Source organism: Canis lupus, chromosome 20 (assembly GCF_011100685.1).
Source record: "Canis lupus familiaris isolate Mischka breed German Shepherd chromosome 20, alternate assembly UU_Cfam_GSD_1.0, whole genome shotgun sequence".
In the NCBI taxonomy this organism is placed as follows: Eukaryota; Metazoa; Chordata; class Mammalia; order Carnivora; family Canidae; genus Canis; species Canis lupus.
The window spans coordinates 49,478,440-49,506,428 of NC_049241.1; the positions used below are offsets into that span (position 1 = coordinate 49,478,440).

At 56.8% G+C, this 27,989-nt stretch overlaps 2 protein-coding genes across 6 annotated transcripts; one reads left to right on the top strand and one right to left on the bottom strand.

The window, feature by feature from the left end:
* NACC1 (nucleus accumbens associated 1) lies at positions 1–20,297 on the bottom strand. 3 transcript variants are annotated; one of them, XM_038567112.1, is made up of 8 exons: positions 20,148–20,297; positions 19,297–19,389; positions 4,707–5,675; positions 4,413–4,586; positions 3,714–3,819; positions 3,517–3,614; positions 2,648–2,903; positions 1–191 (listed from the first exon to the last, which is right to left on the bottom strand). In XM_038567112.1, exons 3-8 carry the CDS (start codon positions 5,665–5,667, stop codon positions 95–97), a joined length of 1,692 nt encoding a protein of 563 aa, XP_038423040.1. In that variant the 5' UTR covers positions 5,668–5,675; positions 19,297–19,389; positions 20,148–20,297; the 3' UTR covers positions 1–94. The 3 variants fall into 3 exon arrangements, with proteins under 3 accessions (XP_038423040.1, XP_038423041.1, XP_038423042.1); XM_038567113.1 differs by lacking the exons at positions 19,297–19,389; positions 20,148–20,297 and adding an exon at positions 18,932–18,993; XM_038567114.1 differs by having other exon boundaries at positions 188–2,903.
* On the top strand, positions 20,247–27,645 carry TRMT1 (tRNA methyltransferase 1). 3 transcript variants are annotated; one of them, XM_038567097.1, is made up of 17 exons: positions 20,247–20,400; positions 20,706–20,909; positions 20,998–21,053; positions 21,304–21,446; positions 21,619–21,806; positions 23,278–23,393; positions 23,485–23,597; positions 24,410–24,558; positions 24,746–24,832; positions 24,916–24,985; positions 25,087–25,221; positions 25,320–25,405; positions 25,705–25,813; positions 25,899–25,975; positions 26,922–27,041; positions 27,133–27,262; positions 27,455–27,645. In XM_038567097.1, exons 2-17 carry the CDS (start codon positions 20,725–20,727, stop codon positions 27,602–27,604), a joined length of 1,914 nt encoding a protein of 637 aa, XP_038423025.1. In that variant the 5' UTR covers positions 20,247–20,400; positions 20,706–20,724; the 3' UTR covers positions 27,605–27,645. The 3 variants fall into 3 exon arrangements, with proteins under 3 accessions (XP_038423025.1, XP_038423024.1, XP_038423026.1); XM_038567096.1 differs by having other exon boundaries at positions 20,298–20,400; positions 20,625–20,909; XM_038567098.1 differs by lacking the exons at positions 20,247–20,400; positions 21,304–21,446 and having other exon boundaries at positions 20,840–20,909.
* The last annotated feature ends 344 nt before the right edge of the window (positions 27,646–27,989 follow it).

Sequence of the window (27,989 nt, forward strand, 5' to 3'; positions counted from 1 at the left end):
GCTGTTACAAAGGCGTTTCGTTTATTCTCCTCATCAGTGTCACTGATATTCTCATGGTTCACATTTCCCAGTGCGGCTCCTCTCCTTACAGTAGTTAATGTGCAATCTCACTTACGGGCCCGGGGAGTGGGGGGTCGGCCCAGGGCGGGGAGGGCGTTGGCACTTCACACGGACAGGGCGGGCGGTCTGTCCTGCGTGAAAGAGGCGGGTGAGTGGGCGGCCGGGGGAGGTGAAGAGGGGGGCCCCACAGTCTTTTTTTTTTGCGTTGGTCGGTGATTCTCCATTCGTGCTCCTCCCTGGGCTGCCCGGGGTGGGGGGACCATGCAGCTCAGGGCAGGGCAGGGCAGGGCAAGAAGGAAAAGCAGCAGGCCGCCCAGGAGGTGGGGAGGGCAGGGCGGGAGGGAGGGGCGCAGGGGTGGCTCCTGGGGTAAGGCACAACCCTGTCTTTGGCTCTCCTGGTGAGGAGTTTCCTCCCCTGTGCCCCTGCCCGGCCCCTCCCCCCAACACACAGTCCCGGGAGCCAGGGGCACCTCCTGGGGTCCCTGAAATGAGGGGGCTCTGCCACCCAACCCAGTGCTGCAGGGGCTTGGAGGAGGGGCAGGGGCAAGCCCCACCCAAGGACAAGGCAGGGAGGGGCTGGGCAGGGGCCTCCAGGACAAAGGTGCGGGGAGGGAGAAGACCCCAGTCCCAGAGAGCTGGCCCCTGCTAAGGCCTGAAGGAGGGGAGCGCCTAGGGACTCCTTCCTTGTAGGGTCTGGCTGGAGCCCCAGCCGGCCCCTCGGCCTCGGCCGGCCCGGCAGCTTGCCAAGTGACCAGGATATTGTGCTTTGGGATCGATGCTGGGGTAGGATGTCAAGGCCAGGACGAGGGCGTGGGGGAGGTGCGACTAAGGTGCTTGTGCTTTCGCTGGGGTGTCGACTCCCCCCCAGACACTGGGCCGGCTGAGGACTAAGGTGCAGGGGCCGGGCCATGCCAGCTGAGAGCCAGGACTCCAGCCAGACCAGGCACCCCCACCCCCACAAGATGTCAGACCAGTGGGGGCTGCTGGGTGGTGGGGGAGGCCTCCAAATCAGATTCCAAGGGTCCCGTCAGGGCTGGCCACCCCCACCCCCCACCTCCCGCCATCCCCCTGCCTCTGGAGAGGCCGCTGGGAGCAATGGGAGCAATGGGCCAGTCAGATCCAGGAAGGAGATGAGAGGCAGTGGGACCAGGGCTGGAGGGAAAAAAGGTAAAATTGTAAAGAAACGACACCCAGTGTGGGGGGACAGGGAATAAAAAAGAGAACCCTCCAGAGTTCACATGTAAAACTCAAAAAAAAAAAAAAAAAAAAAAAAAAAACCCCTCGCGCTGGGCAAGGACAGAAAGAGGAATGGTTAGAGAAAATTCTGCAAACTGCTAACAATGGAAGCGGGCCCTGCCTTGTCCCCAAGAAGCTGGGCTCAGCCAATGGGCCAAGGCCAGGGCCACCCTTCAAATGGAGCCCTGCTGGGAAGCAACGGAGCGAGAGGGGACCTAGTCAGACCCACGGGAGCCCCAGCAGAGGCCTGGCCGAGTTCTCGCCTCAGAAATGCGCACCCACACTACACACGCACACACACACACTCAGCCTGCCCCCAGCCCCCACCCCGTCCTGGCTGCCTTGTCCCCGGGGACTGAAGGGGACATCCGACACAGTCCCGTTGGTTTGAAAAATAAAAGGAATCTTATACTTCAATATTTCATTAGCTAAAAAAATGCTTTAAAAAGTATGTACAGTGGGTGGGGACAGGGGGGTGGGGGAGGGGGGGGAAGGGCAGCAGCCCCCCAGCCTGCTCCCCTGGCTTCCAGCCCTGGCCCTACTGCCTCTCATATCTTCATTTGTTTAAAAGCAAAACTTTTACACACGTGCGCGCGCACACACACACACACACACATGCACGCATACACACACACACACACACACACACACTTCTGTGAGCCCAGGAAACCTCTCGTTCTATTCGCAGAGACCTTCAGCAGGCCCCCAAGAGCCCTCCACTCAGGACTTGCCCCTCTCAGGCCCCAGGGGACAGGTGGGGGCAACAGAGGTGGGCGAAGGGTCAGGGAGAGAGAAGGGCACTGGTCCTGCCACCGCCCACCACCTTAGGTCAGTCGTGGAGTTGCTCTGAGCCTGGGGTCCCTCGGCTGTGAAATGGGCGGTCCCCTCGGCCTCGCCTACCCCAGCCCCCAGGTGCAGGGACAGACGAGGGAGACAGGAAGGCGCTTTTGGAAACATGGAAGCACTGGGAGGTGGTGGCAGGAGGGGTCCTGAGAACCCTGGGGAGGGGGCCTTCCTGAGCCCCCCCAGGCCGGCCCCTCCCCACCTGGCCTGGTGAGTGGGGAGACCACTGCTGGGGGTTAGGAGAGGAGGAGCGGAAGCTCCCCAACTGCACCCGAGTGCGCTAGAGACGGCAGCGCAGAGCTCGCACCAGCTGCTGCCCTCTCCCGGCCCGCTCGGATGGGGGGTGGAAGGTGGGATGGAGGGAAGGCAGAGGGGCTGGGAGCATGCAGCGCCCCCCGCGGGTCCAGGGAAGGGACAGACAGTAGCTCGTGACCAAGATGGTGGGCGGGTGTGACCGGGGAGGGAGGGGAGTGTGACGGCCCCGCGGGGAGGGTCCGGTGGTAGTTACTGGAGGGCCTCGGCCGAAGGGCCGGCCTCGCCGTCGTGGCTGGCCGTCTCGAAGCTGTGCTCCACGCCCATCATGTCCGGCTCGATCTTGCCCGTGTCGCTGATGAAGGTGGTGTAGGCATCGCCCTCGGCCATGAGCACCTTGAGCTTGGGGATCCAGCTCTTCCGGACGACACGGCGGGCATTGGTGCACATGTCAGCTGCGATGGCGTTCATCTCGCTCTCCTTGAAGTTGGGAGCAAAGTTCTGGCAGTAGTCTGTGAGGACAGAGTGGGTGCCTCAGGCAGAGCTTGGCCCTGGCCTCTCACCTCAATGACAGATCAGCCACATGGCTCCTTAATCCCCAAACGTGTGCAGACACGCATGCCACCCCAAACTCCCCTCAGAAGTGACAGAAAGGAGGACTCGCAAACCAGGATGCTAAACCGCATCAGCTGGCCCCGTGCCTGACTGAGGTCAGCCATGTGTGAGGTTTGAGGATGACCCCTTGAAAAACCTGGGTCATTTGCCATAATCTAGGAATGGGGAGATTCCATGTGAAAACCTAGACTTCCCTCCTGACAAATGGCTGGGGCCTTCCTGCTTTATCACCCCGGTGACTACTTCAGGACCTTTCCCCCACGCCCATCCCCACAACTGACATAGGCTTATCTTAAGTGCCACCCCCTCCAACCCACCACTATGAAGAAATCTCATACCAAATGAAGAAACATCTAACCAATCACAGGCCTCTTCTCAACAAGCCCAGACTGAGCTTCAGAATCCTCCTTAACACCACCCCCCACCCACCTATCAGGGTCAACACCAGAAAGGACCATCTGCCTGCCTCAGACCCCACCCCAGCCTGACTCCAGAAGGCCAGACACTCACACTTGACAGCGTGAAGGACGCGACTGTCCAGCGGTTTGCGGCTGGGGTTGTTGGAGGAAGAGCGGATGCCGGTGCCACAGCTGTTAGCCAGTGTGTTCCTGAGGTGGGGGGCATGACGGAGGGGAGTCAGGCCCCCCTGTGGTGGGGGAGGATGGGGCAGCCCCCTCCCCTCCATCCGGGGTCTGTGAGGGCCTCACCGGTCAAAGAAGGAGGCCAGGAGGCGCCGCAGCAGGACCTTGTGCCGCGTGCCCGCGCTGACATGGCAGTTCATGAGCTGCGCCCTCGTGATGTACACATTGGTGCCTGGAGTGGGGAGCAGGAGGGTGGCCGGGGGCCCCAAACTGCCACGTTCCCCACTTGGCCGGGCCCTGGCCTGGGCCCCGCCAAGACGCTCCCTGACAACTCGCCCCAGCATGGCCTCGTCAGCGATCAGGAAAGGACAGATGGTGGTGCCACTGTCCACGAGCACCTACAACAGGCCGGGCCTGGCTTGCACATGTGTGGCTTTTGCCCACACAACCACCTGGGCATCAAAAAGAACAGGCAGTGGAAGCTCACACTGAGGCACCCTGCCACCAAGAGCCAAGATTCTTAACCACTGTGTTAGTTACCCCTCCAACCACCCCATGAAGCTGCTAAGGTACACGGGTGGCCAACAATGCCAGCCAACAATCATACCAGCCTCTGGGCTGGAAACCTGGAGGCCAGTCTTTGGCACGTAGCAATGCCAAGGGCTGTCAGCTGCCTTAGTACATAGCCAGTGGGTGGCAGCGGGGCTGGGGCTGGCCCCTGTGTTTGGCTCCTAACCACCATCCCCAAAGCCACTGGCTCAGAGGGCACAGGGGCCCACAGTGGGAGGAGGCAGGGAATCTGGGGAGGAAGTGATGCTGGCCCACCTGTCACCAGCTCCAGCTTCTCAGAGGGGTCACCCTCATCGTAGAGCTTGGGGTGGCAGCGGTTGCCAATCTGGTTGATGAGCTCAGCCGGGAGAGATGCCAGGTCTTGCCGCACCCGGATGCGATTCCGGGACTCAGGGGCCACCTGCTCAGGGAGGGCCTCCACCTTCTCGGCTTCGGGGGCAGAAAGCAGCATGTGTCGGGGACAGGAACTGCAGGGACCGGACTGGGGGGGGGGGGTGGGCAGGGACCGGGCTGGGGGGGGGTGGGAGCAGGGCAGGGCAGGCACCTCACCTGTCTGGCCAACATTCATCATGCTGTACATGGTGTACATGTTGCAGATCTGCCGGTACTGCTCATCCGTGCCCTCCTCGCCTGCGTCCTCCTCTTCATCCTCCTCATTGTGGTAGGAGCCAGGGCTGTCGCTGGTATAGGCGCTCGAGGTGCCCGGGCTGGTCCGCTCTGACGTGCTGGGCCCACTCACCACACCCCCTGCTGCCGCCACCGCTGCTGCCGCTGCCGCCCCCCCAGCAGGCTGCCCAGCGCCAGCCCCTGCAGCTGCTGCCACAGCCACGCCGGCAGGCTGTGCTGCCGCCACCACTGGGGCCTGTTGGGGCGGCCGGTTGGCAGCCAGGTCCGGTGTGGAGAACTTGGCCATCTTGCGGCTGCCATTGCCACCGCCACTGCTGCTGCTGTCCCACAGCCTTTTGGCCACAGGTGTGCACTGCACGGAGTCCGACTCCTGCTGCTCCGTCTTGACACGGGACACCAGGGGCAGCGGGGTGCCACAGGCTGGCCAGCTTGACGTCTGAGCCACGGGGCTCTGGGGCTCGGACGATGGGGCCTCCTCAGCGTGCAGGCCCTGTGAGTCGCAGCTGGGGGAGCTCACCTTGAGGAAGAACTCGGTGCCCTTCTCCATGATCTCCTGAATCTGCAGGAAGCCGGCCGTGTACATGAGCAAGAACTGGTCACCCACGTTCATGCTCAGCCGGCCCGTGTAGCAGAAGCTGAGGATCCGCTGGAAGGACTGGGGCTGCACAGCGGCCGGCAGCTCCACCACTGCACTCCGGCTGCTGTTGAACAGGTCCCGGAAGTAGGAGCTGCTGGCAGCAAGCACAGCCCGGTGGGCTTTAAAGGCATGGCCCTTGACGACCACAGACACATCACAGTACAGGCCTTGCAGTCGCTGCTCATTCAGACACTCCAGGATGCTGTTGCCAAAGTTCGGGATCTCCATTTGCAGGGTCTGGGCCATGGTGGCAGCTGCGTGGGGGACAGGGGGAGACGAACAGGGGGACGGTGTCAGGCAGCAGCCTCATTCCCCATCGCCCCCCACCTCTCTCACAAGCCTCATCTGCCATAGGGAGACACATGGGAGCAGACATCCACATGGTGGAATTTGCCGTGGTTGTGAGAATTGCCCAGAGCCACCCACGCCCTCAGTTCCAGCCTCTACGACAGACTGTCAAATCAGTTAAGGCAGCTACAGAACTGGGTGGCCGCAGTTGTCCCCTGCAGACAGGGGGGCAAAAGCATGCACACACATGTGTGCTTCAAGACTAAATGAGTGAGTGAGTTAACACGGTGAGCATCCCGTGAACATTAACCATCACCAGCGCTACACACGAAGGGTAACTGCAGGACACTGGCCTCAAAACACCAAGGGGGTCAGGGGCATCTGATTTTTCACACCGCATCCAAGTGGTGACCAGGTGACCCCCCAACCACCATTGGCCGAATGACTGAATGACCACTCAAGAAACTCTTTGAAGCAGCACGAGAACATTACTGGTCATCAGGGCAATGCAAATCTGAAGCACAATGAAACACCATTTCATACCAGCGAGGCTGGATAGAATAAAAAAGACAGACAACAAGTGTTGGCAAGGAGGAGATCGGAATCCTCCTACACTGCTGGTGGGAATGTAAAATGGTGCAGTTGCTATGGAAAACAGTCTGGCAGTTCCTCAAATGATTAAACATGAAATTACCATATGACCCAGCAATTCCTTTCCTTAGATTTATTATACCCGGGAGAAATGAACACCTATATCCACAGAAAAACCTGTACGTGAATGTTGATGGCACCATTCACAATTGCCAAAAAGACAGATGCAACCCCAAGGTCCATCGACTGGTAAAAAGCTAAATAAAATATGGTCCTGTCATACAATGGAATATTATTCAGCCATATAAAGGATGATACATGCTACTATGGGTGAACCTTGAAAACAATATGCTAAATATAAGGCAGACAAAAGGACTGTGTGTTACGTGATCCTGCTTATATAAGATGTCCCAAACAGGCAAATCTGGAGCCAAAAAAAAGCGGACTAGTGGTTGCCAAGGACTAGGTGGGGTGTGGGGTGGTGAGCAGAAGGATGCAGGGGTTTCTTCTTGCCTTAATAAAAAATGGTCTAAAATTGTGGTCATGTGCACACAATCTGAAGAGTTGATCTTTGAACACGGCTTTGAACTGTGTAGGCCCACTTATACACAGAAATTTTTTCAATAGTTCAGTACTGTAAATGTATTTTCTCTTCCTTATGATTTTCTTCCTTTTGTTTCTTAAATAATGTCTATACCCAAGGGGTGGGGTTTGGACTCACAACCCCAAGATCAAGAGTTGCATCTTTTTTTTTTTTAAGATTTAACTTATTTATTCATGAGAGACACAGAGAGGCAGAGACATAGGCAGAGAGAGAAGCAGGCTCCATGCAGGAAGCCCCATGCTGGATTCAATCCCGGGGCTATGGGATCACGCCCTGAGCCAAAGCCAGACACTCAACCACTGAGCCACCCAGGTGTCCCAAGAATTGCATGTTCTACCAACAGAGCCAGCCAGCAAATCTTCCTTATGATTTTCTTAGTAACATTTTTTTCCTTCAGTTTACTTTACTGTATATAACACATAACATACAAAATATGCGTTAATTGACTATGTTATCAGTAAGGCTTACAGTCAACAGTGAGCTGTTAAGTTTTTGGGGAGTCAAAAGTTATACACATGGACTTTTACCTTCACTTGCACATTGGTGGGGGGGTGTTGTTAGCACCCTAACCCACTTGTCTTTCAAGTGGCTGGCAAGGAGGAGATCGGAATCAGGGTCAACTGTACTAAAAAACCATTCAATTATACACCTTAAATGGACTCCATGGTATGTGCAGCTCAATTAGGCTGAGGAAGGAAGAACCCATACTTGCCATGAACATTCTGGATGTTTTGAATTTTGAAGTTGGTGATCATGCTTATTTACAAAAAATAGGTTAATATTTTATTTTATTTTTTTTTTAATTTTTATTTATTTATGATAGTCACACAGAGAGAGAGAGAGAGAGAGAGAGAGGCAGAGACACAGGCCGAGGGAGAAGCAGGCTCCATGCACCGGGAGCCCGACATGGGATTCGATCCCGGGACTCCAGGATCGCGCCCTGGGCCAAAGGCAGGCGCCAAACCGCTGCGCCACCCAGGGATCCCTTAATATTTTAAAATAAAGATGCGTAAAATCACACCATACACATCCAATTTATGCAGATTAACCCCCAAGTTTTGGAGGGAGGTTAGAAGTGAAAATTTAAGGAACAGTCTGTGTGGAGCGCCTGGGTGGTGAAGTCAGTTGAGCACCTTTCTCTTGGTTTTGGCTTGGGTCATGTTCTCCAGGTCCAGGGTCAGGCCCCGCGTGGGGTTCCATCCTTAGCACAAAGTCTGCCTGGGATTGTCTCTCCCTTTCCCTCTGCGCCTCCTCCACTCTCTCTCTAAAGTAAGTGATAAATCTTACCCCCCAAAAAAAGGAACTGTCTGTGACCCTGCTCAGGCACTCCTCAAATGTGAACTTCTGCATCACAGCCTATTCCATCAGTGCACATTCCGATCCAAAACTGGGCATGTCCAATACTTTGAGGGCACTCATAAAGGGGCTTTGAAGGACAGTGTGGCTTTATAATTGCACCCATAGTAAAAGTGAGTTCCCTGCAATTCTATAAAATATATAAGGCAGTGGTCCTGAATGGGCAGGGTGGGATGAGAAAGGAGGAAAGCAGGTGTGCAAAGGCCCTGGGGCAAGTACCAACTAGAGCCCTCGGCTGTTTCCCATTCCCAGATTAGCTTTCATGCATCTTTCACATTTTTCATTCACTGGTGAGTCTATTCTGAGCTGCTTCCACAGGCTGAGCACTGGGACACAATGGAAGCTGGCACCCTATGTGGTTCAAAGAAGGCTGCACAAATAAAAGCAGCCATGCACTCATGAACCAACTCACTCCTGAGAGCAAGAACTCCAAATCTCTACTTCTCCATTTGGAAACAAATATTGATAAGGCCAACCAGATCCATGCAATTTCAGTCTGTCCTCAGGAAGTTGCTACCTGAGGGAGACACGGGCAGGCCCTGCCCCTCCTGGTCCCCATGCTACCAAAGAGCTGACTGCTGACCTGCAGGAAGCAGTTCTCTGAACCCTTTTGGCAGATAGAGGGGGCCGATTTCATACTCTCAATTCTCAGATGGGAAAACTAAGGCCATGGGGAAGTTAAGAACTGTTCTGAGGTCATTAGTCAGTATATAGTAGGGACAAGAGTCAAACCAGGGTCTGTGTGGGCACTGAAACTTGGGACTTCCCTTGACTATGCCAGCCTCCACATCCTTGTCATCGTCAAAATCACAGTCACCTCCAGGGGAAAAAAAATAGGGCCATATGTGGGGTGGAGACAGGGATTCCCCCATTGGAAGGCAGCACACCCCTTCCAGGGGCTCAAACTCGGGGCCAGATGGGCTAGGAGCTGGCCCTCTGTGTGGAGATAGGAGAAACTGAAGCAGAGTGCAGGAGTGGGAGTGGGAGGACAGAGCCCAGAGTCCACTCCACAGGCCTGAAAGCCCAACCTGACTCCTAAGCTGCTAAAATGAAGGTACTTCAGGCACTGGGGTCCAAGTGACCAGAGTCAAGGGGGTCAAAGGAGAGGCTAGATTTCAGTCCCAAAGGAGCTCTAGACCCTAGCTTGGAAGGCTCATACTATAAGGGGGGGGGAGGCAGGACCAAGGCAGGAGAGGCCTGCAGTAGAGTCAGAGCACCCCCTCAACCCCAGACCTGGTTTCAGATGCCAGCCCCTCATCTCTTTGCCTTGGTTTGTTCATCTGTAAACGGGGACTCATTCATCCAACCCACCTCAGTAAACTGCAAGGCACAAGGTATATAGCTCTAAAGACGGGCTGCTTCCGTATGCAGTTGGCTGGCGGAGAGACAGGGAGTGATACAACCGGGGCGAGGGTGTCACTGAGGGGCAGACTCTGGGAGTGAGACAAAGGGCAACCAAAAGTCTGGGGCAGGAAGGAGTGAAGTGCAGTCTGGAGACCACCCCCCCGCCCCCCAGGAGACCAGCGTTGGGAAGACCAGCTGCTGGGAAGGGTGTGGGAGTGTGTGCCTGGCCTGGTGAGAACCAATGTTCCTGACGGAGCAGTGGGAAGCTTGGGGCAAGGGAGATGCAGGCCCAGACCAGCCTGGGGAGAACTCTGAACAGCAGGATGGAGAAGGAAAACAAGTGAGACACAGGGCTGGGCCAGTGGCAGGGACAGGTGGCAGCAGCAGGGACAGAGAGAGGAAGTCAGACCCAGGGATGAGCAGCTGTGAAGAGGTGGCACCAAAGCAAGAATAAACGACTCCAGTTTGGGAAGCGGCAGGCAGCTGCACCCAGGAGTTGCAGAGGGCATTCTGAGGGGTGCTCCCAGCTGTGTGGTGTGTGCCAGGTGCTGCGGCAGGCGCTCTCCTCAGGGTCCCCTCCACAGTGGGTGCTAGGACTGCCCCACTTTATAGGTGGGGACTGAAGTGCAGCCCTGCTCCTTCCCGGAAAGCTGGACTTCAGGGCCTGACCACTCACTGGGAGTCAGCAGAGGATGGCTGCTCAGGGGAAGCTCAGCAACAGGAGCGCTGAGGTCCCTGGGGTAAGAAGGAGGAACACACACTGGAAAGGGCCTCCGAAGGTGAGAGCCACCCAACAGTCGGGCTGGGGTCCCCCAAGCCTTGTGAACCCCAGCCTCAGAGCCCAGCACCCATGGCTTTGAAGCCCTTGATTAACCATTTGGGAGGGTGAGGGAGACAGTGTAAATGGCCCAACCAATCAGTGCAGAGGCCCCCTCTGCAGTGCAGGGGAGTGGGGTGGCTCTCTCTCGACCCTTTGTGGTCTTGTTGCCCTTGCGAGGATGGGGAAGGCGTGGCCATGGCTGGTTTTAGAAGCTTGGCGACAGACCACCCCCAGGCTCCCTTCCCTCCTTTTGTGCCTGGGCAGCTAACCTAATCTGGTCCCCTGGACCTCAGAAGGGAAGAGCTGCCCGGGGCGAAGCCCCTAGCCCACACCTGCCCTGTGAGGGAGGGACCACGGAACCACAATGCACACCCAGAAAAACCAGGTCTGAAGTATCTGGTACCTGGCTTAGGTCACCTGCTGCCTTAGGAAGAGATGTGATGGAGCCAGAGTTAGGGGGTCTCTAAATCAGCCAACATTTCTGTCCCCACCAAGCACACTGCACAGCTCTCTTACCTCAGCCAGGTCTTTCCCCAAACTGCATACCCTGCCCCAAGGACCCCTTTCCTCCCACCACCCACATCCTCCTCTTCCACCCTGTCACCCCCTGGCTCTGAGAATTCTCCAGACTAGAGAAGATACCTCTCTTCTGCACACTCTCCCCACCACCCATCCAGTGCCCTTATGCTTACCTCTGAGAACACTAAATCCCACTTGACTATAGACGCCCTTAGGGCAGAAAACCTCTGGAATCTTCTCTCCTCACAACTTGGCATATTAGCCTGCTCATCTTCTGGGGTCCTCAGAACCCCCCAAGGGAAGGGGCAGCCCCCAACCCTACACAGGGCCGAGGGGACCCTCCTAGCATCGCTAGTGTCCTGGCCCCAAACGTGAGCAGGTCTCCCAGCGAGATGCAAGGGCCCAGCACACGGTTTCCATGACCTCCCAAGTCACTCAACAAATATTTGCTAAGCGTCTGCCTGGGGCATGAAGTGCTGGGGAGCCCGGGGCAGGCCAGCACTGAGACAAGGCCTGCCTCCAAGGGCTCATGGTCTGATGGGGAATGTGGCCATATATCCAGAGTCACACAGATCAATGTGCTGCATACCTGGGCTTCTGATTTCTTTCTTTTTTTTTTTTTTTTTAAGATTTTAATTATTTATTCATGAGACACACAGAAAGAGGCAGAGACACAGTCAGAGAGAGAAGCAGGCTCCATGCAGGGAGTCCGATGTGGGACTTGATCCTGGGTCTCCAGAATCACACCCTGGGCTGAAGGCGGCCTTAAACCAATGGGCCACCAGGGCTGCCCCAGGGCTTCTGATCTTGCCCAGAAGAGGTGGCATTATAGCTGATATCTGGCGGGGGACGACAGATCTAATGAGGTAGTGGTGGAATGGGAGCCTAGCCATCAATGTACAGGAAAGTCATGCAGAATCCCAAGGGTGAAGCAGGCATAGTCCTTCCAGAAAGTGAAGGTAAATAAAGCTGATCCAGGGCTTAATCCTTGGTCAACTCTCTCTTCCCAGAGATTGAACCCAGAGATTCAGGGATCTGCTCTGCATCTAACTATGCCCCTTGCCCCAATGCATGTGTTGAAATCCTAACCCCCAACATGTCTATATTTGGAAAGAGTCTTTAGGAGGTAATTAAGATTAAACTAGAACGTAAGAGTGGGGCCCTAATGTGCTAGGACTGGTGTCCTTAGAGAGATCTCTCTCTAAGCAGACTTACTTCATCTCGGACTTCCAGCCTCCAGAACTGTGAGCAACGTCTGTTGCTTAAACCACCCCATCCTTGGCATTTTGTTATGGCAAGCTGACTCAAAGTCAGGCTTGAAGTAACATCCACTCATCTACAACACCCCCATGGAACGCCTGGTCTCAATTTCCTGTGGGTCCTGGACCTGCATATATCCCACCTGAGTTGGTGTCACCAACCCCAGTCCGCTGGCCATAGCTCTTACCAGCTCTAGCCCTCTTTGCTTGAGTCAAGACCCTCGGATTCGATCCCAAACACTTTTAAAACCAGTTCTCAGCCCCAGCTCTGACTTCCTAGAATGCTGTCCCTGAGATGGCAACAGGGCTTGAAATCCTCCCACTCACCTAGCTCGAACTTCCAAAGACAGAACCTCTCCCAACCCCAATTCCTGTGCTTCTCTGGCTTGATTTTTCCTCCTTGGTGCTTCCTACAGTCTAATTAGATGTGTTTCTGGCTTGTGTCAGCTCTCTCAGGGCAGAATGGCCGCCTGTCTGGTTCATACTACAGTGTCCACTGCCCTTAGGACCAGATCAGCACACAACAGGGACTCAGTAGTTGTTTGTGGAATGAAGAATTACTTCCATTACTTCCTACCTAACTCTCTGTTCTGTTGCACATTAGCATGACTGAAACAGTGGTGCTCAGCAGAGGCAGAGGTCTCTGAGCTGGGCAGGAGTGCCACCCACACCACAGGGAGAGTCACTGGGGCCAGTGTGGAGGGTGCTGTGCAGATGGGTGCCCTCCCCTGAGAGCCACACCAGGTGCGTGGCCTGCAGTCAGGGTCCCGCTCTGGGATCAGTGTCACTGAATTATGGATTCCCACCAACTGCTCATAAACCACCGGACCATGCTGGAGTGTAGGAGGCTTAAACTGGAAGTGCTTGGCAGAGCAATTCCTGGGAGTGGGAGTGGAAACTGCCAGTGGTTCAGAAAGGGTTCCAAATTCTCCAGGCAGCAGGAGCTAGGGGTACAGATGTGCACTACCACCAGGGACGGTCTTTCCAGCTGACTTTCCAGGGAAGTGGTAAGCTGCTCAATGACGTGTCAGCCAATTAAGGGAAACCACCAATCCCAAGGACCAAAGGCCCTTGGAGAGTCCTACAATCCTTCATGCAGCTCAACATGAGGTCAGAGTAAAGGTGGGGGGAGGGGCAACACACCCCAAGGCTGCTCCAGGAACCTTCTTAGCCTATAGCCATTCGGACCCTCTGCAGGAGCTGAACTGGAAGGCAGCTTAGGCAAACATTTGTTAGCAAAGAACAAAGTTATCTGACTGTACAGATCCCTACTGTTGGCGTTTTTTTAACTTTTAATTTTTATTTTTTTAAAGTAATCTTTACAACCAACATGGCACTTGAACTCACAACCTCAAGGTTAAGAGTCCCCAAAATTAAGAGTAGCATGCTCCTTCAACTGAGCCAGCCAGGCGTCCCCCTACTGTTGGCATTTTTTAAAGTACGTGCACATTTGATTCATTTTCTTTTCCCCCAAAATGCTGCCATTAAATCCTCGGTGGGTAACAGGATTGTGACAGGGTGATAGCTGGCCATTAGCATTTACATTGCCCCTACTGTGCACTGGCACCTGGCAAGAGCTCATTTATACTTCTTGCTAGTTTCTGAGGCAGAAATGACTCTTCCCGCCATTTTCTGGGTGAGGAGAGCAAGGCCTAGGACTGCACCCAGGCCATCTGGCTCCTGTCCCAGAATCGGGAGGTAACAGCAGCTGAGGCTTCCTGACCACGGCTGGCCCCTGCCAAGCTCGTGCTCTGCATGGTCTCATCACTCCCCAAGGTAGGCAGCCACCATGCTTAGACCCATTTTGTGGATGAGAAAACTGGGGCTCAAAGACGCCGGAGCCAAGAAAGGCCAAGAGCAGAGCCAGGGCTCTTTATCCTCACAGGATGTGTCCTCTCCAGAAATGGGGTCTTGGGTGCCCTCTGAGGGCCAGAGTGGGTGCTGCTCCTTTGGCTCTCCTGGGGGAAAGCCTTCTCCTTTGCCCAGCCTCCCCAGCCACTGTCCAGCCTTCCTCCCCTCCCTGCCACCTCCAGGAATGAGCAGTCTAGCCCAATGCTTCTCCCTCTCTCCTCCCACTTCTCACAGCCCTCAGGAATCTGAGGCCTCTGCCTGCAGCAGCTCTGCGGAGAAGGAGATGGGCAGCAGCCCTCCCCCTCCCCGCTGGCCCACCTTTATGCCCCCGTGCCTTCAGTCTCAAAGGACCTGGTGGCAGCAGCGACGCCAAGGGTGGGGAAGGGAGCCTCAAGCGCCAAGGCCCTGAAGGACACACGCACCCAAGGAAGGAGGCTGGTAGGGCTGCAGTGCAGGTGGCACCTGGGATGGGGCTTATGGACATGCTTGGAGGCCATGTGGGCCCTTGGCAGGGCTTGAGAATCCGAATCTTATTATTTTATGTGAAGCTCAAAGCTTTCTGCTTAGAACCGTGCTTCCCTTCCTCTATACCACCAGAAAATACTGACCTAGAGCAGTACTCGCCCCTTGACATCAGGCTTCCCAACTATAACATGGGCTGAGTAAGCAGCAGCCACCTCACAAGGCTGTTTCAAGATCACACCACCAAGCAACATGGGTACATGGGTGCTTACCCTGTGACTGGCAGTAACACCAACTGTTATTATTAGTTATTTCCCTTCTGTCTGTCCCCCTAAGCCCCTTGCAGGGCTGTGAACTCCCTGACAGCAGTGGAGACATCTCACACTACTCACCAGCTCCTAGAACCTCATGCCATTTTATGATAAATCAGGCAAGACTTCCTGAGGGCTCTCCATCCAGTGCCTTCCTAGCATCATCAAACACCCCATACGCCAACCTCTGTGTTCCTCATAGCAACACAAGGATCCCCTGACCTTGACCCTGCATCCACTGGGGCCAGATCATCCTCTAGGGTGGGGAACTGCCCTGTACATTTTTTTTTTAATGATGTTGAGCAGCATCCCTGGCCTCTACACCCACTAGAGGCCAGTACCCGCCTCAGCTGTGACAGCTAAAAACGTCTCCAGACATTCCCCAAGTATCCCTTAAGAGGGGGCAGAGTCATTCCTGATTTGAGAACCATTGCTACACAGGTATGCCTGCCTGTCCTCACTCATCAGAAAAGGAAACAGGAGATGCCAAGGTTACGACTTTTGCCCGGGGTCTCATGGTTGAGCAGCGTGGTGCTAATGGTGGAATCAACCTCTACTATAACAAGTTTGCTTGCCTTTACCCAATCCCTGCTTAATTTGGAAAACAAAGTCACTGTCCTCACCGAAGTTTCTTGGGTCTCTAAGGATGCTGAGACATTCACCAAAGGAGGCAGCGCAGGAGAGCCGGGATGGTGACCACAACCACACACTGGGCACAGCCTGCAAGAGCCACCAGACCAATCCCACTCCATAGCATCTGCAGCTCAAAGGGCCCTCCAGGGGGGAGCCGGAGGGATGACATTCTCAGCCAAAGGGGGCCAGGAGCAGAGGCAAGGAGATGAGCCTGCACGCTCTTGCAGTGTGGACAATGGGCACCCAGGGTGTGGAGGAGGAAAGAGATGGGGGTGATGAGCAGCACAAAGGATCCCAGAGAGGGAGCACGGGCCATCCCAAGTACCACCAACTTGTCTTCCAAGTCCAGGAGGCTCCTCATCACCTCAAAAACAGGCTCCCTTCTCCATCACTTGTGCTGGCGCTGGCACTGACCCTGATGAGCTCTGAGTCAGACCTGGCTGGACCAACCCCCAACCCTCTTCAAACCAGTGTCTCCAGGTTCACCCCCACAATAAATCCTCCAAGACCGATTGAGACTCAGCCGTCCTTGCAGCCTAGCCTGGTTCACTGGGGCTCCCGACTGCCTGGCCAGGGCCCCGGACTTTACAAGGCCTGGATGCAGGCCAAGGGGTCTGCACTTCAACTGGGGGGCAGTGGGGAGATCCAGGAGACCCCGAGACCGGGCGCTTTTCTGCAAATGGCACTAAGGGTCTTTACCTTCACACCACTCAGGGCCACCACTCAGTCCTTCCCTCATGAGGACAAGATATTTAGAGTACTTGGCAGGAGGCTGGCACATGCTCAATAAAGGCTTTCAATGTGCTGTCCCCTCTGCCCAGAACATTTGCTCCTCCCTGCCCCAGCTTCCCCTACCAGGCTGATTTCTTCTTATTCAGGGCTCAGCTCTCCCACAAGCTTTCTCTGACCACTCAATTTGAAATTCTCCATCCCCCCCTCACCCCCCACCCCAGATCTGTAATTCAGGGCTGCTCCCCTGGCCCCTAGCAGACAGTCGACACCCTAGTGAAATAAAACTGTCCCATGAGTCCCTTTACTTGTTGTCCTTGCTATTTTAGCCTTCTCTGGCACCCCGGGTCTGTGTGCCCCTTAGTCTGCACAGAAAAGCAGCTTTTGAGTGCCTTCTCTAGCTCCAGGCGCAACTCAGAGCCACTACCCTCCTCTGCTATCCACACACCAGGGCCAGTCTCCACCAGCATCTGGCCCTGTTCCAGCCACGTGACCAGAGGTAGCCACCCCCACCCCACCCCACCCCCCACCCGTTCTCAGTACCCAGCCCTGAGCCCCAGCCCGTGCCACAGAAGCCAGTCTCAGCCCGACCAGGCAAGGGAAAAGTATCTTTAAGTGGGGCTGTGGCCCAGTTCCCCTCACTCCCAGAACCAGGAGGCAAGCCAGAGAGAGGAAGGGGAACAGGGCCCAGGTGGGATCAGTGCTAGGAACTACAGGGACAGTGGGGGAAGGCAGGGAACGAGGGTGACAACCCATCATTAAACCCAGGCCTGGGTGATACCACTCAACCCAGCAGTTTGTGGCTCTTGCTTCAGGTGCTGAAGATCCCAAGGACACAATGGTAACAATTAGCCCTGAGAGAAGGAAGGAAAGTGTGGAGGTCTGACCGGGGACCAAAAAGGGAAAGAAGGAAAAAGAAAAACCAGACAAGCAAAGCAAGATGCAGCTCTGCAGCCAGGCCCCATCCTCAGACTGCCTCCCCTTGCCAGCCTACAGTTCCATGACCCCTGACCTCTTGGCTTCCGGAAGGGATGGTGGTGGGGGGGGGGGATAAGGTGTGACCTGGCCTCTGAGAAAGAAGCTTACACTATTCGAGCCCCCCACCCCCACCCCAAACACACCAAGAAAATTTTGTCCACAAAGGTACTGACCTATCCCTTGGGATGGGCAAGAGAAAAGGCCTGGGCACAGAATTCCCACCAGGGAATCCAGAACAGTGGGAGCTCCTCCAGTCATGCCCCTTCAAAAGCTGGCCCGGGAGACTGTGGGTTTGAGCTGAGGGCCAGTCAATCCCAGTCTGCCACTGACTAGTAGTGTGGCCTGGGACAAGCCACTCAGAGCCTCAGGTTCCTCCTACCATGGAGAAGGCCTAAGCCGACCCAGTGGTGGTGAGCAATCAATTCCCAGCAATCAGGCCTGAGCCAAGAAGAGCACCCCAAAGGCAGAGCCCTGAGGCCAGTACCCCCAAAGGCCTGGGCCAGGGTGTAGGTGGTACCAGAATTGATATCCTCAGTGGCCTGCCTTCGCCCCATCAGGAGCCTCCCAGATACAATGAGCTTTACAGGCTCACCTCCAGTTCTTCACCTCCGGGGAGCTGGTGCCTGGGAGGCTATGGTATAAGATGGTGGCTGTGAGGTCCCATCCCTTAGGCTTAAGCCCCAAGGCTCTGCTCTCAAAGAGTGGGGAAAGAATCTAGCAACCCAGATACTCAGGTAAGGGCAGTTGGGCTGCCTCCCTGCAGATATATATGCCCGAGCTACATTTTCTCGACTTTCCCAAGCTGCCCACACAAACACCCACTGGGTGGACCAGCACCCTGGAAAAGCCAGCGGGGTCTTGCCCCAAGGGTAGGTCGGGGACCCAGAGCCTAACTGGGATGAGGAAAAGAGGAAAGACCCCAGGTCGGGCCCAGAGCTAACACCTGGTGGGGAAAGAAATGGCAAGTGCCTTTTGAGCGCACTAGTTTCTCGGGACGCCCGGTATCGCTGCCACTAGCCCAGCCCAAAGGCGCTGCTTTCCCCCTCTCCCAAAGCTCCCACAGAAGTTCCTCAGCCTACCTGATGGCCTCCGTGACTGGCCGTCCCCCTCACCATCTCTCCAAGCCCTAACCTCATATGACCCCTGCAAACACCTCTGGGATCGCCTATCCGCCCCCACCCGGACTAACTCCGCCCACACCCACCCTGCCCCACTTCCTGGGCTTCTCCTCAGCCGCCCCCAGGCCTGTAACCTGACCCACCCACCTCCTCCGGCGCCCGGACACTACCTGCAAGCCGGCCCCTCCCCGCCCCCCTCCGGGCCGTTTCCCTCCGGCCGCGCCGCTCTCCCCTCCTCCCCCACACGGCCGACCCAAAGCCTGACTCCTCCTCCCCCTCCCCCCGGCCTCCCCGGGCGCCTCCTCACTTTCCCTCCTCTGGCCCTCCAACTTCCCGGGCCTCCGGCACCTGCCCTGGCCCAGCCTGGCGCCCCCCTGCCGCCGAGCGAGTGGGGGGAGGTCTGAGCCCAATCCCGCCACCCCCAAGCCCCACGGCCCGGCCCGGGACCGGACGCTCAAGGCCGCCAGCGAGGGCCGGGCCTCTCCACACTCGCCGGTCCGAGCATAGTGCAGGCGGAAGACCCGGCTGCTTTTCTGTCCGAGGAGGCCCCCCGGCCCTCCCCGCTCAGCTCTCTACCGGCCCTCGGATGCCCTCGGGCCGCCCCGGCGAGAGGAGGCCGGAACCGGGCCTGGGGCGGGCCGCCTCACCTGCGCCGTGGCCGCGCTCCGGGGGCTCCCGGCGGGCTCCGCAGCGGCGGCTGGGGCCGGGCCTGGGCCCGGGGCGCGCCCCCCTGCGCCGGGGCCTCGGCCTCCGCCTCCGCGGCCTCCGCGGCCTCCGCCTCAGCAGCAGCGGCAGCCGCGGCGGCCATTCATTGTGGGCCAGGCCGCCCCAGCCGAGCGCCGAGCGAGCGCAAGCCGCGCCGCCGCCGCAACCCGGCCGGGGAGGAGCGGCCGCGGCCCCGCCCCCGCACCGCCCAGACCCCGCCCCCGAGGCCAGGCCAGCTGAGCGCCGAGCGCGCCCCTTCCTCCCATCTCCGTCCTCTCCGTTCGCCCCTCTGGGTCCCCGCCAGTACCTGGGCTCTGCTGGAGAGTTCCACTGCCGACCCTGCCACCTTCTAGTCCCGCGACCTTGGACCCGTGCCTCTGCCTTTCGGAACATTCGTTTCCTGTAAAATGGAAACGAGTTCTATTTATTGTGCCAGGCACTGTGCTAGGCTCTTTATGGGAATTATCTCGCTTAAACGTCACAGTAACATTACACACTTAGACACGCTTTATAGAAAGGGAGACACACAGAGCTGAGAAAAACTGCGCAAGATGACCAGCAAATACGTGGTGGTGGGTGGCAGGAATCAAACCCAGACACAAGAATCGACAATAAAAGTTAACGCTTTTGTTTATGCCATGCCAGATTCCGTTGTAGGCATTTAACCTGCACTAACTCGCTTAGAACTCCCCACAATCCAATAACGAACGTTAAAAAGTTCTGTCCATTTTGCAAATGGGCAAACTTAAAACCATAGAGAGGGATAAAAACGAGTGACCAGGCGAGCTGGGATTGGAACCCAGGCAGGGGAGACCACTACGCTCTCCCCAAGTCCTACACCAGGTAAACCTACTGAGACCTTACTACGTGAGAGGGACTGTTTTGCACAATTTCCAGGCATTCTGTAGTTTAACCTTTGCTCTATATTTGGAAGCTAGCATTCTTATTTAACAGGTAAGGAAAGTGAGGCCCAGAGAGTTTAAGCAACTTGCCAAGACCATGTGGCAGGGCTGAGATTCAATCTCAGTAAATCTGATTTCAGAGCCTTGATTATTCCCGCAGAGTTCCTCGAAATAATATGCTTGCAGCACTCAGTACACAGAAACCGATCAGTAGGTGTTGAATTTCTCCGCTTCCCGCCCCCTTTCTGCGCCTCACCTTCCTCATCCGTGAAATGGGGCGAGTGATGAGTCCCCTCCCGGGGGAGCCGAAGTGATTAAGGCTAGCCACACTACTTTCCGAGCTTTCCGCGGTGCATTTTGATCCCGGCCACCCACTGTAGGTAGCATCACTGATTGGCTAAAATCTATCATGTGACCTGCCCTCCCACTGTGCCAAAATGGCGACGCCCAGGTCCTAATCCGGGAAACGTGCACCCAGAATATCTCGGTCCTCGACACCTCGGGCGAGGGTGAGAAAGGCTTTGGCGTCGCGGGGATGGATCCAGGCCAGGGTCGGGCCCTCTCGAGGGCTTCTGGCTTCTCAGGGGCCGGTCCTCCGAAGATGGGGTGTGGTGTCCCCCTACCGAGGCCGCCGGGTCTTCTTAATCTTAAGGTGTAGGATACCTGGCTCGGGGACACATCTCTCTGATGCGCTTCCTATGCCCTCCCCTGCCCGCCGCCCCCCCCGAACCAGGCTTGGCGGGTAGAGGCCCCCGCGGATGTCCCGTGCGAGAATCCTTCCGTGGCTAAACCTGACTCTCCGCTCCGCCTGCAGTCTCTGTAGAGCCGGGTTTATGGAGGGGCAGCCGCAAGGGCTGCCGAATCCGGCCGAAATGGAGAACGGCACTAAGCCCTGCGGAGAAGAGCGCCCCTCTGAGATTCAGGAGACAACTGTCACCGAGGGGGCCGCCAAAATAGCCTTCCCCAGCGCCAACGAAGTCTTCTACAACCCAGTGCAGGAGTTCAACCGGGACCTGACGTGAGCAGGGGTCTGGGGCCAGCGTGGCAGAGGGCAGTGGAACTGCAAGGATGGGGGGGGTGGTGAGCTAACCCTCCGTCTCCCGCAGATGTGCCGTGATCACCGAGTTTGCTCGCATTCAGCTCGCGGCCAAAGGAATCCAGAGTGAGTCGAGGTCCCCACTCCTGGTGGGCGGAGGTCACACAGAGCTCTCTCCCTGCCCCGCCTCCCTTTCCCTTAAAGTCCTGAAAGGCTCCGGCCACACACACAGCGGGCCTCGGGCTCATTTCCTTCAGGCTTTCCCCAGGGGCTTTGAGGAAGATCTTCCATGAATTTTCCGTTTACTGAGAAATAGGGGGAGGTGTCTCAGAGGAAGCTTTAATATCCCCTGACTTGTGCTTCTGGGTGGCTGCAGTCAAGGTACCAGGTGAGAAGGACGTGCAAAAGGTGGTCGTGGACTTGTCAGAGCAAGAGGAGGAAAAGGCTGAGATGAAGGAGGGTGCAAACCTGGCCCCAGGAGACCAACCTCGAACAGCTGCCGTGGGGGAGATCTGCGAGGTGGGGCCTGAACATAGCAGGTGGCAGCCCTGGAGTCCTCCAGTCATGGAGGAAGGAAGGCTCCTGAGGCGGCAGAGCTATAGGAAGTGGGGGGGGGGGGGGGGCGCTCCTTGGTGCCCAGCAGAGGACAGAGGTATCCATGTAAGTGGGGCTCCCTGATTACCCCCAACAGGAAGGCCTTCGAGTACTGGAGGGTCTGGCAGCCTCCGGCCTACGTTCCATTCGCTTTGCGCGAGAGGTGCCCGGGCTCCAGTCTGTGGTTGCCAATGATGCCTCTGCCCGAGCCGTGGATCTCATTTGCCGTAACGTGCAGCTCAACGGTGTGGCCCACCTGGTACATCCCAGGCAGGCAGATGCCCGGTAGGTTTGGGGCCGCAGAGCCTGATGGCTGAGAGGTGCATGCTAGAACAAGGCTGCCTGGGCTTAAATCCTAGGCCTGTCTTCCTCTGTGACCTTGGGAGAGTGCCTCAGTTTCTCTGAGCCCCAGTTTCCTTGTCTATAACACGAGGATGTGAGTGTTACAGGAGTTGTAATACTAATGCTGTGTTGATTAAATGAGAGATGGTGTTTGGCCAGAAGCATGTACCATTGTGGTTTCCCTTTTAGACTTCTCCACCTCTGGTACTTTTATTCATTCTATGAACCAGCATATGTATATCTAGTCTAGTCGTTTGCTCTGTGCCAGGCATCTGTAAACAAGACCGACAAAATCCCTGACCTTGTGGCATTCACATTCTAATGCAGGGGCCTTGCAAACAACCCCCCGGTGAGGCCAGGTGCCTGGTTTTTTAGAGGCCACCAGCTAAGAATGCTTTTTGCATTTTTAAAGGGTTAAAAAGGGTACCATTTGTGGCCTACAAAGCCTAAAATACTTACTCTCTGACCCTTTACAAAAAACAAATAAAAAGTATTTGCTTAAAAAGTACACGGTTTCCTGACTATTAAAAACCTGATAGGAGGGGCACCTGGCTGGCCCTTTTGCGCTAAGCATCTTTCCCTGGGGTATTGGGATTGACCCTGAGTCGGGCTCCCTGCTCAGCGGGAGTCTGCTTCTCCTCCCTCTGCCCTGCTCATTCTCTCGCTCACCCTCTCTCTCAAATAAATAAATGAATAAAATATTTTTTTAAAAAAGACGACCTCATAGGAAACAAAAACCATAACAAATAACAAGACAAATGAGTAAACTGTATAATAAGCTAGAGGTGAAAAGTGCTGGGGTGGGGGGTGGTTGAGGGTGGAGTAGGTGATGGAGGAAGGTGGTGGTTGGGTTACAATTTTAAATAACACAGGGTCAGGGCAGGCTACACTGAGAAGGTAGCATTTGCATTTCCTCACCTACAAAGGGAGCAATAATCATTTCAAATCCATTGATTTATCTGGAAGATTATTTGAATCAATGAGTTAAGAGATCTATGGGGCACCTGGGCCTTGGGCTCAAGTTACGATTTCCGGGATTCGGGATCCCTCTGCTCAGCAAGGAGTCTGCTTCTCCCTCTCCCTGTGTCCTCCCCCTACTCCTGATCTCCCTCTCTCAAGTAAATAAATAAAATCTTAAGAAAAAAAAAAAGATTTGTAAAATGCTTGAAACAGTTGTCAGGTACATACATGTTACATCTCCACTGGCTCTTACTATTGCCATTGTTAGACATGAGTATGCTGAGGCCCAAGGAGAAAGAGTCACTCAGCAAGTGGCCTTGCCAAGACATGAACCTAGGCAGCTGGCCCCCAAATCCAGCCCAACATGGTCACACTGAATGAGTGAACATGAGTAGGGGACAGAGCAGGACCCTCCCTGTGCAGGGGGCTGAGGACCTGGCCTTCTTGCTCCCAGGATGCTGATGTACCAGCACCAGAAGGTATCCGAGCGGTTTGATGTCATCGACCTGGACCCCTATGGCAGCCCTGCTCCCTTCTTGGATGCAGCTGTGCAGGCTGTGAGTGAAGGAGGTGAGGCCATGCTAACTCGAGGGTGAAGAGTGGCTGACACGGGTGTAGAGAGGGGACTCTCGGTTCCTGACTGCCCAAGCCCTCCTTGCAGGGCTGCTGTGCGTGACCTGCACGGACATGGCAGTGCTGGCGGGGAACAGCGGAGAGACGTGCTACAGCAAGTATGGGGCCATGGCCCTCAAGAGTCGTGCCTGCCACGAGATGGTGAGGGGGGCCCCAGCCCTTTCCACCCTGCAGACCTGCTGAGCTGCCTCCAGGCAGCCAGGGCCAGATCCATCCCGAGAGTTCCAGACAAGCATGTCTATAACCAACATAGTCCCGAGAGCCTGGCCTGCCAATTCTGGTCATTTGGGGGGCAATGGTTCTGCCCAGGGTAGGAGCCCGTGATTAGTTATGTCATCTTTCCTAATATATCATCTCTTTTAAAATTTTTAAAATTGCTTTTTCAAAATTGCTTTTTAAGACCATTTTTGGGTCTGGGTTTGGTTCACATCCTAGCTTTGCCAGTGTCATTGGACAATTGATTTCATCTTCTGGGGCCTTGGTTTTTGCATCTGTGAAATGAGCATGATGAGCATGGGTTGCCATGGGGATTCAAGGAGGCAGGGGGTGGCTGCATCCATGGGCCCAAATGGAGGATGTCCCATCTTTGTTCCTTAGGGGCCCTGTCGTCAGGTCAGCCTGGGAAACCAGAACGCAGGTCCTTGGAGCCCATCGCACGGGGCACGCTGACATCACTAATTGGAATACATTCAGTTTAGTGGCCCCGTGTGTTCCTTAATGGTGTAGTGCCCCCCTGCAGGGCCATAAAGAGACACCAACTTCTGTGATTTCGTAGACAGAGGTAGCTGAGGCATTCAGTTGGCAAGGGTCATGCAGCCAGGATGCTTGAGGCTGGGCCTGGAACCCAGGGAGCTGGCCCTGATCTGTGTTGTGAGCGCCTTGTGTGCCACCAGGGTGGCGGGGAGGTGGCAGTGGAGGCATGAGGATGGCTGATGGCCATTTCCCACCCCCAGGCCCTGAGGATCGTCCTGCACAGCCTGGACCTCCGAGCCAACTGCTACCAGCGCTTCGTGGTGCCACTGCTCAGCATCAGCGCTGACTTCTATGTGCGTGTTTTCGTTCGTGTCTTCACCGGCCAGGCCAAGGTCAAAGCCTCAGCCAGGTTAGTCTGGGGCAAGGAAGAGTGATGAATAGAAGGAGGCAATGGGGCCTTTTGGGGCATTGGGAGGGCGGGGCATGATGCTACCCCGGGGAAATGGGGGTCCAGATGGGGATGAAGTCAGCCCGAGGGAGGAGTTGGGGTGTAGTAATCACGCTGGGAACATGGGGCCACCCCTGTTCCCCCACAGCAAGCAGGCACTGGTATTCCAGTGTGTGGGCTGCGGGACCTTCCACCTTCAGCATCTTGGCAAAGCGTCGGGAGCCGCTGGTGGCCGGTGAGCAAGGGTGAGCCGGGGAGGAAGGTGTAGGGGGAGTCCCAGGGTCACTGTCCCCTCCCACCACCCTTATCTATCTGCAGGGTCAAGTTTTCTGCAGCCTGCGGTCCCCCGGTCGCTCCGGAGTGTGAGCACTGTGGGCAGCGACACCAGGTGAGGCAAGGGAGAGGAAATGGGGGGAGGGGGGCGGCACCACTAGGATCGTGGTGGTCTTGACCCCTGCCCATCTGGCTGCCATGCGTGTGTGTCTGTAGCTTGGCGGTCCTCTGTGGGCAGAGCCCATCCATGACCTGGACTTCGTGGGTCGTGTCCTAGAGGCTGTGAGCACCAACCCTGGCCGCTTCCACACCTCGGAGCGCATCCGAGGGGTCTTGAGTGTCATCACTGAGGTGGGGGCTGGGCCACGACGGGGAGGGGGTGGGGAGCTCCACCTGTGCCCCACCATCCCTCCTCCATCTGCCCACACCCATCGTGTCCCCCCTCGCAGGAGCTCCCGGACGTGCCTCTCTACTACACGCTGGACCAGCTAAGCAGCACCATCCACTGCAGCACGCCCAGCCTCCTACAGCTACGGTGAGGGTCCCCCGGGTGCCCTCGGGCAAGTCCAGAGCCTCTCAGGCCAGGGTCTCCCATAAAACAGATCCAGCGTGCCTCTGCACGGGAGCTGGGAACACAGCTCGGAGGCTATGAGCCTTGGCGAGGGGGGACAGCCTTATTCTTACGATCACTGGCATTATGCAGGCCACGCAGCCCCCGTGAGACGTCCAGCTGCACTGGTCCAGTCGAGTGGCTCCCACCCACACAGGTCAGCACTGGCTTTGGGGTCCGGCCCCCCACCCACTCTGCTGACCGCGGCCCCTCCTGCTCCCCAGGTCGGCCCTCCTCCACGCTGGCTTCCAGGTCTCACTGTCCCACGCCTGCAAGAATGCGGTGAAGACGGATGCCCCCTCTTCGGCCCTCTGGGACATCATGCGCTGCTGGGTGAGGGCTGGTCTGACCGGAGGGTCATGGGCAGGCAGGACACGGTCAGGCCTGCATCCCCTGACCTTCGAGCTTTGCCTCCCAGGAAAAGGAGTGTCCGGTGAAACGGGAGCGCCTGTCAGAGACCAGCCCGGCGTTCCGCATTCTCAGCGTGGAGCCCAGGTACGGGCACCGCCAGGGCCGCCCCAGGCAGGGGAACCCCCGTGCGTGCAGACGACACAGATACTTCCCCACACAGACACCTGCTCGTTCGACTGAGACCCAGAATCTTCCTCCTTGCCCTCCCCTTTTGCCCCTGCCCTGGTCTGGGTGCACCACTGCCCACCTGCACCCCCGGCCCCCACCCGCTCCCCACCCAGTCTGTTCTCCCCACAGCAGCGAAGGTACAACCAGTGAGCCAGATCACGGATGCCCTGCGCTCAGAACCCTGTGCCTCCCACCTCACTCACTAGAGACCAGAGTTCTACCTGCAGGCTCTGCAGCATCTGCCTGACATCTCCTGTCCTCCTCTGTCCAGCTCTCCCCGCCTCACTCACTCTGTTCCGGGCCAAACTCCCCAGGCGCAACCCCACCCAGCCACCTTTATCAGGGCTTTTCTTCCCTTTATCCTGCTCCATTTTTTTTCAAAACCCTTACTCGTGCCCTAACACCATATCATTTGCATATTTCTGATCCGTCCCACTGTCTCATGTGCTAGAACATGGGCTTTACCACTGGCAGCAGATTTGAGGCACCACAGAATAGACACTTGCTAAATGTTTATTTAAATGGATGAGAGTCGGGACGCCTGGGTGGCTCGCCTGGGTGGCTCAGCGGTTGAGCGCCTTCGGCCCAGGGCATGACCCTGGGGTCCTAGGATCGAGTCCCGCATCAGGCTCCCCTCATGGAGCCTGCTTCTCTCTCTACCTATGTCTCTGCCTCTCTCTCCGTGTCTCTCATGAATAAATAAAATCTTTTTTAAAAAATAAAAAAATAAATGGATGAGGGTCCTGACAGGCAGACGCAGTCTTCTCGAAGCTCATGGAGCTGCACTGCGATTGGCAGGTGGTCTGTGCACACCCGCAGGCCTCTGCCCCTCAGCCCCGACTCCCGCTTCCCGCTTCCCCAGGCTGCAGGCCAACTTCACTATCCGGGATGATGCCAACCCCAGCTCCCGCCAGCGAGGACTCAAGCGCTTCCAGGCTAATCCCGAGGCCAACTGGGGCCCCCGGCCCCGCGCCCGGCCAGGGTGAGTGAGAATACAGTGGCGGTGGGGCTTGGCCAGGGCAGGGGGGCACAAAGGCCAGACGGGGTCCCAGCTACTCCCTCTCCCTGCACAGGGGCAAGGCTGCAGGTGAAGCTATGGAGGAGAGACGCAGGCTGCACCAGAATAAGAGAAAGGAGCCCGCGGAAGACCCAGTCCAGCGGGCTGCCCGGCTCAAGACGTTTCCCTGTAAAAGATTCAAGGAGGTGAGGCACCCTCAGCTGGCCCTGCAGCACCCGGGGATCCCCCTCCCAGCAACAGGATACGGCCAAGGGCCAATCAGGGCCGGGACACCTGGGGTAGGCAAGGGGTAGGAGTGAGCTCCCCATCCAGGAAAAGGACCCAGCAGAGGCTGCTGAGCTCTGGGCTAGGGTTCACACCCCCCATCCTCCCACCAGGGCACCTGTCAGCGCGGGGACGAGTGCTGCTACTCCCACAGCTCCCCAACACCCGAGGACGCTGCTGAAGCCACCCCCAATGACGGTCCCAAGACCCCTTACCAGAACCCACCAGGGCCAGGCGTCGCCACTGGTCCCGGAGTAGACTGAGCCAATAAAGAGATGTCATCTCTTCGCCGGTCTTGTCTGAATGAGAAGGCTGCCTGTGGTCTGTCTGTCCATCTGCCTTTAGGGCTCTGTCCTCTCTCCAGCGGCCTGTCTGCAGGGGAGCTCTGTGGTTCTGGAGGCCTGTCTGTCCCTTGCTGACAGAAGTGTGGTCAGTGTTTCTGCCTGGGATGTTCTGTCGCCGGGTGGGGGTGGAAGCTGACCCTCTCTGGCTCCGCGGTGGTCTGTCCCCTTGCAGCTCGGGGCTCTGCCCCCCCCACCCCCCGCCCCCCCGCTGCGGGTGCCTGCAGTTCCCGGCGCGACCACGGGGCGGCGGCCGTGTGCTCGTGCCCGCGGGGCCTTAACCCCTTCCCCCGCCCCAACGCGCACA

Bases quoted from the DNA above. Each gene is read 5' to 3' on its own strand.
- NACC1 (XM_038567112.1), bottom strand. From the start codon at position 5,667: ATGGCCCAGACCCTGCAAATGGAGATCCCGAACTTTGGCAACAGCATC. The intron at 3,820-4,412 runs GTGGGCCAGCAT...TCCCCACTCCAG, and splicing joins GAAGCTGGAGCTGGTGACAG to GCACCAATGTGTACATCACG. The intron at 2,904-3,516 runs GTGAGTGTCTGG...CTGTCCTCACAG, and splicing joins CGTCCTTCACGCTGTCAAGT to ACTACTGCCAGAACTTTGCT.
- TRMT1 (XM_038567096.1), top strand. From the start codon at position 20,650: ATGTCCCGTGCGAGAATCCTTCCGTGGCTAAACCTGACTCTCCGCTCC. The intron at 24,986-25,086 runs GTGAGGCAAGGG...GTGTGTCTGTAG, and splicing joins ACTGTGGGCAGCGACACCAG to CTTGGCGGTCCTCTGTGGGC. The intron at 25,406-25,704 runs GTGAGGGTCCCC...CCTGCTCCCCAG, and splicing joins CCCAGCCTCCTACAGCTACG to GTCGGCCCTCCTCCACGCTG.